Source organism: Plectropomus leopardus, chromosome 3 (genome assembly GCF_008729295.1).
Source record: "Plectropomus leopardus isolate mb chromosome 3, YSFRI_Pleo_2.0, whole genome shotgun sequence".
Taxonomy (NCBI): Eukaryota; Metazoa; Chordata; class Actinopteri; order Perciformes; family Serranidae; genus Plectropomus; species Plectropomus leopardus.
The window spans coordinates 27,466,082-27,478,267 of NC_056465.1; the positions used below are offsets into that span (position 1 = coordinate 27,466,082).

At 39.0% G+C, this 12,186-nt stretch overlaps 1 protein-coding gene across 3 annotated transcripts; it reads left to right on the plus strand.

Moving 5' to 3' along the window:
• The first annotated feature begins 898 nt into the window (after nt 1-898).
• On the plus strand, nt 899-12,108 carry mbd3b (methyl-CpG binding domain protein 3b). Of its 3 annotated transcripts, none has more exons than XM_042483749.1 (7): nt 899-961; nt 3,891-4,050; nt 6,158-6,295; nt 6,537-6,627; nt 7,298-7,475; nt 8,737-8,889; nt 10,777-12,108. In XM_042483749.1, the coding sequence occupies exons 1-6, from the start codon at nt 948-950 to the stop codon at nt 8,882-8,884; spliced, it is 729 nt and encodes a 242-aa protein (XP_042339683.1). In that variant the 5' UTR covers nt 899-947; the 3' UTR covers nt 8,885-8,889; nt 10,777-12,108. The 3 variants fall into 3 exon arrangements, with proteins under 3 accessions (XP_042339683.1, XP_042339681.1, XP_042339682.1); XM_042483747.1 differs by lacking the exon at nt 899-961 and adding an exon at nt 2,648-2,916; XM_042483748.1 differs by lacking the exon at nt 899-961 and adding an exon at nt 2,648-2,820.
• Nucleotides 12,109-12,186: the final 78 nt, after the last annotated feature.

Consider the following 12,186-nt stretch of genomic DNA (forward strand, 5'->3'; position numbering starts at 1 on the left):
GTTAAAGATTTAGAGAGTAGACGATTAAAATGGGCTGGAAAATTACTAAGACAGGTATAAAATGCAAAAATAAAAGTTACAGTGCAGTGTAAGAAATGAATAAATCTCCATGATATACTGTTGGAGCCTCTTCACCATCACAGCCCCTCTTTCACCCCCATCATCACCCCCTGAACCTGGCCTTGGTCTTGTCAGAAATCAGCGTCATTGCTTTTTTTTTTTTTTACACATTCAAAAAAGATGTCTTCATGTACATTTTGCTAATGAATGGCGTGTGTGTCTGCCTGCAGGACCAGAGCTTGGGAATGGGCACATGGGTGGATTGCTTACACAACGCAAGCTTAAGTAGGAAGCCCTGGCTCAACAATCACTCACAGAGGGGCTTGTTAGGAGTTTGGAACTACCAGATGCACTGTGTATAAATGCTGTTTTTAAATCCAGTATTATTTAATGTGAATAAATCTGTAATTTGCAACAATGTGTCCAATTATTCTGCAAAAAAAGCCAACCGTGAAAATGTTTAAATTGCTTGGTGAGAGGTTTAAAAAATATATATATATTTTGTGTTCTAAAGAAATTGATATATTTTAATTTTCTGTTGCATGAGGAAGAGCGTGGCTTGGTACACCTGATATTTGTCAACTGTCATGTCATGTTTGTACAGTAAAAAACAATAAAATAAAAATGTAATTGAAGATAATGCATATGTTAAGTTTGTAATGATGCACGCGTAATCATGCACATGCATAGAGGAATTATAAGCCTAGCTGCACATTGTGAATAGGCCAGGTTCGCTTAGACATTAAACTCATTTTATCAGCCAGACTGCGAAATTTGCGTGGATAATGTCTTTCATTTCTCCCATCGAAGGGGGAGGGGACTGAAAGAGGAGAGGGGAGAAGGGATTTAACATAGCGAGAGAGAGAAAACGAGATAGTGTCTTCAAGATGGATAAAAACGAGTAAGTACATCTTTTGCAGGGTTATTAAAACATCAACAACTGTAATAATTGCAATTGTAGCGTTTGATCCGCGATATGTCGTTCTCATAATATATTTGGAAAGTATGTGTATCATCGATTAGGCAGATGCACTCAGCGCATTTGCAAATAGCAATGCTCTGCAGCTAGGATGTCGGTCCTTTTATTTTTCAGCATCATTGTGATATGCTTTAATTGTCATGATATTTAAATGATAAATTAGGCATGGAGTCGGTACGTAGCGTCGACAGTGTGCTATTTCGACATTTTTAACCTCACAAAGCAGATCATTTTTTCCTTGCACCGTTGTTACACACGCACACAAAGCCTCCACAAATGCATGACATGCTTTTGAAAATGGTGTCTGTGTTTAATCGGTGAGATCTACTTTGTTCATTCATAAAAGCCGGCTCCAAGTCTGAATGACAACGGCAGGCATTGTCGTGGTCAAACGGCTCTCCTATTTCACGAAGCTAACGTTGAAACTTTGACATTTTGTGTCGGTGAGCTACAAGTGACGGACGCTGTTTGACCACACACGGTGAATTTCATTATTCAGCGGCGTCCATGACTGTTGTCACTGCATCTGCGTGATGACTATTTACGGTCTATTTGTAGCAGTAGAGTCTAATTTATGTTTCCCATAGGTTAACGTTGATGTAGAGCTCGCGACCAGCGTCAACGTAAACAATAGAAAACCAGACTTCCGGTGAAGTACTTCAAAACAAAAGCCCAACCGACAAAACCTATTTGAGAGTATTTGTTTTAAATGATGTTTCACAGAATTACCATCCAATATTACACTAAATACACACTACACACACACACACACACTTTAATATTTAAATGTTTACATACTGTGGAAATTGTTTCCTCTTACTGTATTTCTATTATCTATTTTATACTTTTATATACTTGTGCTGGTACTTTTTTCTACTTGTTATAATTTTCTGTGCTGGCATCACAGCGTCTGTAATGAACCACAATTTCTGATTCTAAAAGTCACAGAAACAAAAAATGCAACATTAAAAACTTTGCTTTCTTCACATGCAACCATCTACTAAGTTTACAACATTTAAAAATCACTTACTTTTGGTGAGGATGACATTTCAGTTTTATAGTATAAAAAGTTTTAAAAAGTGATCTGTTAGCTAAACATATTATAAAACTGTATCCGATAGTTTTTAGGTCATTTTCTCGTTTGTTTGGTTTTTCCCCACTTTTTTAAAACTAATTTCTTGCTAAATTTTTGGACCATGTCCTGTTAAGTTGCTTGTTGCCTTTTTCGTCATGTTTTTCAAAGAAATCAAACCAGTCTGCTCTGGTTTCAAAGGGTTAAACAATAAAATCAACAAATAGAAGTCTATACAATAAAAACACAATGAACAAAATAAAGTTAAAAATATATTTTTTTAATAAAAAAAAACAATTAAAAAATGAAATAAACATGTATTCATTGACATTTAGTAAAAAGTGACAGTAACCGATGCGCTTATTCCGTGACAAATTTGTCCTCACTTCCTGTCTCGCCCTGGCTGCCTCACAGTGCCTTGACATAGCCGCGCTGCCCTATGTTTTCCTTGCGGATGTAGCACTCGTGCCCCGGCGAGACAGGCAGGTAGTGATGTGGCCGAGGTCCGCGGCGGAGCGATCTGCGCGACGACAAAGAGACGAGATGTTGTTAGCAGGGAGATCCCATTACAGAGGACGCATGTTGTAATATGGTCGAAACAAAGCGATAGGCCTGGCATCCAAAAATTATCCTAAAAATCCAATCTGGTTATCCGCAGTAACTTTTAGTGGATTTATAAGCTTCTCGCGTGGGAAATGGAGAAGAAAAGGTGGGATTGCACTGCTCTCCCCAAGGGCTGGAAAATGGAAGAAGTGACCAGAAAGTCGGGTTTGTCAGCTGGAAAAAGCGATGTCTATTATTTTAGGTACTAAACCAACGAGGGCTCGCAAAACTTCAAACGCTAGGTGCACAAGTTCGGAAACAGATAGGAGTTTGAAAAGAGAGGGGGGGACGGTGCTGTGTGTAAAGTTTGGGATGTGAAGGGGAGGGGGGGTCTGTTTGGTTACAAGGCCAGCCAGGCCAGCTCCTCTCACAACTGAGGAGATAAGTAGGAGTGTGTCCAGGCTAGGAGTAAGCAGCTCCCGCCTGGCGAGGCCTCTTGATGAATAAAACTCAGTGTCATCTCAGCTAATGCTCTTTATTTCCCAGTGAAGTGAACCAACAACGCCAGATTTGTTTTCATTTAGCAGAGGAGAAGAGCAAGATGAGGAACAGAGGCAAGAGAGGGGGGAGGCGGGTCGGTTGTATAGTTTGTGGTAGGCTATAACTGTACACTCATACTGGTGTTAACTGTGGTGTGTGATGTAAGATACATTTGCATGAGTTACTAGCACGTTATCCACCCACAGTTGTTCCTTTTGTTGGTCATTGCTCAGGCTTAAAGATGTTGTTGCTCCCACATGTGGAGTTACAATGTTTCCATTCAGAAACATTTGGTCAGCCATGTTTACATTGTGTTCACTGGAGGTGAATTGTAATAATGTTGTTGAATATTGTTATATGTATACGTAGTCTGCTAATTATACTAAAATGTGTGCAGCTTGTATTAGATAAGGCTCGGGTGGAGTGTTCATCAAATTTTACATCCATTTCACAAAGTAATGTGATCTCCAATATCATTGCCCACTTGAATGTGCTCTGCTTCTGTTTGCTTTCGACCTGTTGCATGTTTGTTTGTAATTTTTCTGTCTGCTGTGTTATTGTGTGTGAAGTGTTTTTGTTCCCCTACCGTCGTGTCTCTTTGGTTTTCAGTCTTGATATCTTTTTTTTTTTTACCCTGTTTTTGTAAGAGATGATATGAGTATCGTGGTTTTTCTCATCTCTCTGCCTCCTCGCCAGTCCATCTGGGAAGAAGTTTCGGAGCAAGCCTCAGCTGGCCCGTTACCTTGGTAACCAGATGGACCTCAGCTCCTTCGATTTCCGCACAGGGAAGATGCTGATGAGCAAGCTGAACAAGAACCGGCAGAGACTGCGCTACGATAACAACAACCAAAATAAGGTGAGACACACTGACTCATGATGACCAGCTGCTACTGATGTTGACCTGGACGTTGTGTTTTGCACGAGAACTCTTAACTGCACTTGTATAGCGCTCTTTTAGTCTTTTGATTACACTACATGTTACATTCACCCATTCACTCACTCATTCACACACTGGTGGCCGAGGCCACAGTACGTGGTGCCACCTGCTACTCAATAACCAACCAAATGCACTCACACTTGTAATTTGGGGTTCAGTATCTTGCCCAAGGATACTTTGACATGTTGCCTAGAGAGGCCAGGGATTGAACAGCTGACATTCAGATTAAAGGATGACCCGCTCTACCTCTGAGCCACAGCCACCCCAAACTGTAATAATGATTCCTGTGGATCTTTAAATAATCTTAAAAAGGCATTCAATTAATGAATCTATAAGTAAAGCCTTAAATCAATCTTTAAAAAGACTTAACAGTGCTAAGACATTGCAAAAAGGATATCATTAATCCCTTTTTTTCCTGACATGGCACTGTAAATTCTCAAAATAATTGGTAATATTGATTTTTTTTAACAGTTTTCCAAATTTAACATCACACAGCTCAGGATAGAGAAACCAGTAAAACAACAACCACCATGTACATTTACCACATCCAATAGAACTAAACATAAACAAGCTTTTTCTAAGGCAAACCAAATGAATACTTTTTGATAACAGCATTTGACGCAGATCATCTAACTTTTATCTTGACAGAAAAAAGTCATGTTGTATGTTAGTAACATTTGGACAGAATTGTCCCTAACCCTATATTAATCTTGGTTCATCGTTTTTCATTTTTCAATTGTAGTTATTGTAAAATTGGTCTAAAATTGAATTCTGAGTGGCACTAAAAAACTCTTAAAAAGTCTTACATTTAACTGTCTTTAAATGGTAGGAACCCTGGTAGTATGATAATGCTGTAAGAGGCAAAGCTCTGCAAGTGAAACACCCTCACACGAACATCAGTTTTCAATTCAAAATAATACTTCACAGACAAAATGATCATTGGAATATCATTTACTCACCCCAAAATTGTGAGAAAAACTATTTTTTCTGTCATGCCTCAGCTGTGTATGAAGAATCCAGGAACTGTAAATCTTGAACTGAAGTGAATCAGGTCCAGACAGAAAAAACATACGTTTGAAAACTTTTACACAACCTGTGCAGTTTAATCCAAGTCTCATTTATCCAGTCATATGCTCAGTACATATGCCTTTTTGCTAAACCTTACTCTTTAAAACACTTCAGCATACAACAAATGCTCTTGGGCAAATGCATGTGCTTGAACTCTGCTCCTGTATTGAGCATATGACTGAATACATGAGACTTGTATTATAATGCACAAGTTTTAAATGAGTGCTTCGATAAAGCTTAACTGTTTTTAAACATGCCTCCCTTTACTTTGGTTAATCAAAACTGCTGTTTTTGGGTTCTTCATTCGCATGAGAGGCAAAAACCAGTTTTTCTTCATGAGTTCAAGGTAACACCTGATGAGTAATTGATATACAAAAGATCTTTTTTTTGCATGAAGTATTACTTTTAATGAAGATGATTAGCGCTACGTTGTCTTTTTTTCCCATTTTTTAAAAGAATCCATTATTTAATATCGACCTTGAGTCTCAGATGAGGTTTGGATAAAAAGTTAAATGAATAATTGCGTAAAATGGAAGTTGCAGGTCCTGTTTGTGCGTGTGTCTGTGTTTCGGGCGTGTGTGTGCATGTAATCTGTAATGTAACAACAGAGTAAAAAAAAAAAAAAGAAACCCCCTCAAGGGACTATTAAAGGAATGCTTTATTATGTTGAACGTTAGTAACTTTAACAGACATTTTTTTTGCACACCAGGTGGAAGTGTGCTGATTAAAGACAGCAAAGTTATTTCTTTCTCTTTTCAAACTTGATTTTGTCTGCTTGATTTTTTTCAGTGAAATGGTTTAAACACAGACATTGGCCTCTAAAAGCTGTATGAATGAGATGCATGTCCCTCTGTGTGCTTGTAATCAACGATTCTGTGCAGTACTGCATCATATGCTGTCTTTTTGCTCCTTTATGTTCTGTTATATTCATCCTCTCGGTGTGTTTGATATTTTAAAGGGCAAACCTGACTTGAACACGTCGCTCCCAGTACGACAGACAGCCTCCATCTTTAAGCAGCCTGTTACCAAGGTTACCAACCATCCAAACAACAAAGTGAAGACGGATCCACAGAAAGCTGTCGACCAGCCCAGACAGGTGAACAGCCTCGACCTGTTACTGTTAACATCGTCCCATACAAACAGGAAATTCGTTATCTGATGCTTGAAGGAAATGTGCTACTTTGAAACTGGATGATCCAGACTTTAGTTTGAATATGCTGATGGTGTATTTGTCTTTTGCAGTACTGGAAGCAGCAGTGTATTTTCATTTAGATGTTTGGTTTTCTTTTGTTAAAACTGTCTGCAGCTAATTTTACTCTTTTTTTTTTTGTCTACAGCTATTTTGGGAGAAGAAACTCAGTGGTCTTAATGCTTATGACATTGCAGAGGAGCTGGTGAAAACAATGGAACTGCCTAAAGGTCTTCAAGGTAAAAACACAAGTTTAACATTGATTCTGCAGGGAAACATTTAGAAATACAAAAAAATGAATTTATAAATCAAGTTTAAGTTAATTGGTTAGTTTAAATTAAATTGGTAGTTTAAATTAATGTAAAGTAACAGTGAAATGCTTGCACAGCTCTGTCATCTTTTGTGTAAATAAATACATTTATACCATAATATTTAAAGTCAGAAACAACCTCCTCAGCCTACAGCTGAGACTACAGCCAACCAGAAGACTGATTGGACAAATTCAAGAAACAAGTTTGGACATTAACAACACAATCTAATGTTAAAAGAACACATTTTATTTACCGGACCCTAGCAAACAATAACACAAAAAATTACAAACTGTTTCACTTAAAGAGCTTAATGGCTGAAAAATAATCTTACTGATATAACAGGCTGGTTTTGATCTCGCGCCCTCCCGTCTTTTGCTGTTTGTTACTTTCCTCATTTCGGTTACTCTTCTCGGGCACTGAACTGTGCCGCCAGATAGAGTCAGAATCAGCCCCAAAAAAAGCAGACAGGTGCCAATGGTGTGGGACACGCCGTAAAAACTTGGACGACAGACGCTCACCAGGAGCTGACAGCCAGCCATCGGCTTGGAGCGTCAGAGCCCTAAAATGTTTCTTTAAAACCACCTGGTTGGTCCCTCAGGTGTTGGTCCGGGCTGTACAGACAAGACTCTACTGTCGGCTATAGCGAGTGCTCTGCACACCAGCGCTGCTCCCATCACGGGCCAGCTGTCTGCAGCGGTGGAGAAGAACCCGGGAGTCTGGCTCAACACCACACAGCCGCTGTGCAAGGCCTTCATAGTGACGGATGAAGACATCAGGTAGGTGATCACATCCACTCACTGATCACGCTTGGTTGTCGTTGTTCAACAGGATGCCAGCAGGTCCTTAAAAAGCCTTAAATGTTGTAAAAACACTTTTGATAATAGAAGATCTCAGAAAGTGTCTTACATTCAGATTGGATGGGCCCTAAATGGTTTTTAGTCACATCACTGTGCGAATTTCCATTGTTGGCACTACAGGTATTAGAATTAAGTAGATTTACAATTCAAAAAAAATATTAGGGAAAATGTCTCGGGTAAACAATTAAAAAGCTATAGAAAAACTTAACTATTATTATTATAACCTTTAAGCCTTTTTCGAGGTCATGTCCTTGTATGTTCGTTTCTTATTTTCTTAAATCTTTGTTTTGTTCTGGGTTCTTTTTTTTTTCAAACTAATTTTCAGGTTATTTTCTTGTACTTTTTACTAATTTCATGCTAATTTTGGGGTCATTTTTTCTTTGGTTTCTCATTGCCTGCTTCCCATGTTTTTCAAAAATCAAAACCAATTAAATCAAACCAATTTGCTGAAGTTTCAAAGGTTTAACTAAGATTTTGCTAGTCAGCCTCCTCGTTTAGTTTATTTTTTCTGTGCAAAAAAACAGTAAGCTCATAAAGTATAATTTGGCCTTACTGATAATTTTGAACTGACATTGCTGAGTTTTCTTGTAAAGTGTATATTTTCACTTTTGGAGTGCATTTTCAGTGCAAATTAGGCCTTTTTTTTTTTTACCTGTAGACACGTTGGTTATGTTCTGATTGAGAATTGTCTGAACTGTGAAGTTAGATCCAAAATGCATATCCTATTTAACCCCTTTCCCCTTTTGCAAAATGAATCAGCATATATGTCTGCTGACAGTTGTTACAAATCTTACTCTGATCACCTTCAGTGTTTTTTTTTTTTCATAGAGGACATAATCTCTCAGGCAGTGTGAAGAATAGCATATGTTATCTGTTTCACCAGTTCATGAGATATTGGCAGTCATTTTAAAGCACAATAGTAACTACGAGAAGGCTGAGTTGCCAAGCAATGATAGAAAATCTTCCAAATCTGAAATGACCATGAAGATTTCCTCATCAGTGTTGCAGTCTTTGATTCCTCCGAAGCTGACGGAGGTGAGTCTGTTCAGCAGCTCCGCAGTCCATAACAAGCGACCCTGCTCTTTGTAGAAACACACCATCTGCTCTGTGCTGATTCAGTGGCTGTTACAGGCAGCTGCAACTGCCAACTGTATCAGCTTCCTGTTGTGTTTGTGTGTAGGAAACAGGAGGAGCTGGTGTACAGTGTGAGGAAAAGGCTGGAGGAGGCACTGATGGCTGATATGTTGGCCCATGTCGAGGAGGCTGCCAACGATGGAGAGGCTCTAAAGGAGGAAGGAAACGGCAGTGAAGATATGGAGAGCGTATAGCACAGGTTGGTCAAGGAAAAATATCTAAAGGCAAATTACAGACAATGAACAAGGTACGACCTTCTGTCCCACCTGTGGCTGACACAAAAAACTAATTAACCTGTGAATTTAATGTTAAAGCCAATTTTTGAACATAAAATAAAGACTCTTGCTCAGTGTTGCCAGATGTACGATAATTATCGTATTTGTGCGATAATTTTGCCCTCTGTATGATGTACGATCAGTAATTCCAAAATTACGGCAGTGTACGATAATTTGACCATTACAGTACAATAAGCACTTAGTTTAGTTTATACGTCTCATTTTAACTCATTCCTGGCTGCTACATTTGTGTTTACGCATCACTACTTACATGATCTCCTTTCAGCCAATCTTGTCAATCAGCATGCTGGGAAAAAAACCTGACGTCAGCTGTGGGCTGAGCCGTGTCGACTGAGAAATAGCTTCTCTCTAAGGCAGTGGTTATTTGTAGATTTGTAGATGTGTCAAAAAGTCATTAAATACTTGTTTAGTCAAGTTCTAAATTTTACCTATTCGTCCTCATGATTGTGACCGCGTATGATAATTGAAGCTTGAAGGCATATCATGAGCTTTCTGCTTTGTGCTTGAATTATTGCACAGTATAAAATGCATCCTAGCCTGGGAACCAGACGAATCTGTCGGCTCATGATTTATTTGTTCAGGCAGATGCGTTCGATCCCTCTGCCGTTCAGATGTCCAGCTGGCCTCAGACGAGTCGGGCCAATCGCAACCACTTATCTAATACGGGGCGAGTTTGATACAATGTCTGACAACTTGCGGAGCCTTCGTGCTTGACGCAGAATACTCGACAATGCCATTTTTGGCTCGTGCGCTTTTGTGCAGGAGACATGCCAGCGTGTGTGACAGCTTAATAAAATGGCAACACTTGTTCACAGACTGCATCACTGCTCATCTCTGCATGAAGTAGTTGGTTTATATTTGTCCATCACTTACTGCTACCTCCAAATGTTTCGTTGCTCTCTTTGGTCGTAGGTCTATCTTGTTGCATCCAGAGGGATCTTGATTAATGGGCCTTAGAAACTGAAAATGAAGTGAGAGGTTACAGACTAAGGACACGGTCCATAGACAGTATAAAGAGATGGATGACACGTCTCCACTAACCCCCACTGTGCAAAAATTAAGCCAAAATATTATAGATGGGGCCCTGCTATCTTGCTCTGGCGATGTAATATGGACTCTGCGCAGTAGCGACCTCCACAGCATCAAGTTCCCGCCATCTCACCAACTGCAACCAGAGCCATTAAATACGAGCTGGCGTTGTAGTACTCGAGGTCGGGATTGGTCTAGTGACTGGTCTTGAGATCACTTTAAGAGGGTCTCGATTTTGTCTCGGAATCAAACGCATTTTGACTCGATCTTGTGTCGGTCTCAGACATAGCGGACTCCTGATTTTTAATCGAGACCGCTTCGGATTTGTTTGTTAACATAATTACTGTTATTGGATGAAAAACTTTCTTCTTCAAATCCAGCCAGTCAGGAAATTAATTTGTAGTTTGCTTTTTCTGTCACTGATAATGGCTGCTTCCCTTCATAAAAATCAGAAGAAAATCGTTTAAACACACACACACACACACACACACACAGACACAGTCTTGGTCTTGTCTCACGCTCGTCACACTCTGGTCTTGGTCTGGGTTACTATGGTCTTGACTGCAACACTAATGCAAACACGCCGCTTGACACTCACAGTTTTCAGTCATGTCATCAAATCCCTTTTTTATAGCATCAAATACAAATATAACACTTGAGGGTGATGAGAACTTCCTAAAATGACGGAAACCATCAACCACCATTGAATCCAAAACACTCGAGACTTTGTTTTTTCTAACTGCCAACCTTTCTGGTTGTAGGGTTTTATTTAACGCCAGCACACACGACCATGAACAGTAGGAGCCATACAGCAGTCCCACCCTGATGAACTGTCCCCGAATATCTGCGTCCAACTCAAACCTTAACCTGACTTAACACCAGTCCAGAACAACGTGAAGAAGTCTTCCCCTCACCTGACCCCAAAACGCTTGGAGTCTCAAATGTGTCTTTTCATCAATAACTTCACTGGATGGGACGTTTCGACTTCAGCTACCTTTTAAATTACTCAAAATATTTCTGAACTCTGTTGAGTTTGACTAGAATTTTTTTTTTAAATTCCCTTGAACTTTCAAATATTAAGAATAACTTATCTACAATGTGTCAAATTCAAAGTTTGAAGAGAAGCATTTGAGCGTTTTGTACTGAAAGGCTTTGAACGGGTTTGTATTTTTTGTGACAATCATGTCAAATCCAAACATTTTATGTCAGCAAAAAGATGATCTGGGTGCTTTTTTTTGTTCATGGGCAGATTGGAAATGAATGTTTTGTATTTTTGGCATGCCTCTTTAAATTTTCTGGTGCACTCCATGAGCAGTTTGACACAAAACGCCACCTTTTCTAGTGGAATCAGTTGAGATGTAACAAAGTCGAGCTAATTTAAGAGAGCTGATGTTATTAAAGCAGAAGGTGAAGTTTTAACCCCTCATATGTACATTCATTCAAGTGGACAGAGTGAAGTTTTTATTGTTGTAATTTCAAGGAAATATTGTACTTCATGACGGCTGTGTCATCCTGTGAGTCATGTTCAGTATTAACCAAAGAGGAGACTTGTCATTTTAAAGAGGGTTGTTCTCGCTGTAACAAAAGTTTGCTCGGTATTTGAACGTGAGTGATTGTATCGGCTCTGCTGTTATACAACTAAACATAAGAAACGTAAAAGGTGACGGGGCACAGTGGCAAAGAAATGACTTGAAACCTCTTTCTATTGTACAAATGTACTGTTTTTAAATCTCCATTATGGGTGCTTACTGATGTTGATGATGAAACGTGGCTGTTCAGGCTTTGTTTCTGTCACAGTTTAATGTGTCAATGTTACCACACACATGCTGCCTCCATGTAAACCCACGCACAAAAGTGACGCGCAGCAAAATACAGTTAGTGTTTATGTCATTTATCATCTGAGGAATAATGGTTTTTTTTTTTTTTTTTTTTTTTTTTTTTTTTTTTAGTTTTTTATCCCTGTCTGTCAAGGTTTTTTGGTGAATAATGTATCCAGCTAAAATAATTAAAAATCCCTTCTTAATATCAGCAGGCTGATTGCTGAAATGAATTTGATTTATATTACTTATTAAAATGAGTCGGTATGTCATAAAGTTTGCCGCTCGATGTCCTTTTTTTTCATTTTAAAGTACCAAACATATTCATACTGTGGTTAAACCTGTGTCTTGATG

Coding starts and splice junctions, on each gene's coding strand:
- mbd3b (XM_042483747.1), top strand. CDS start 2,807: ATGGAGAAGAAAAGGTGGGATTGCACTGCTCTCCCCAAGGGCTGGAAA. Junction 4,051..6,157: donor ATAACAACAACCAAAATAAG/GTGAGACACACT, acceptor GATATTTTAAAG/GGCAAACCTGACTTGAACAC. Junction 6,296..6,536: donor CTGTCGACCAGCCCAGACAG/GTGAACAGCCTC, acceptor TTTTGTCTACAG/CTATTTTGGGAGAAGAAACT.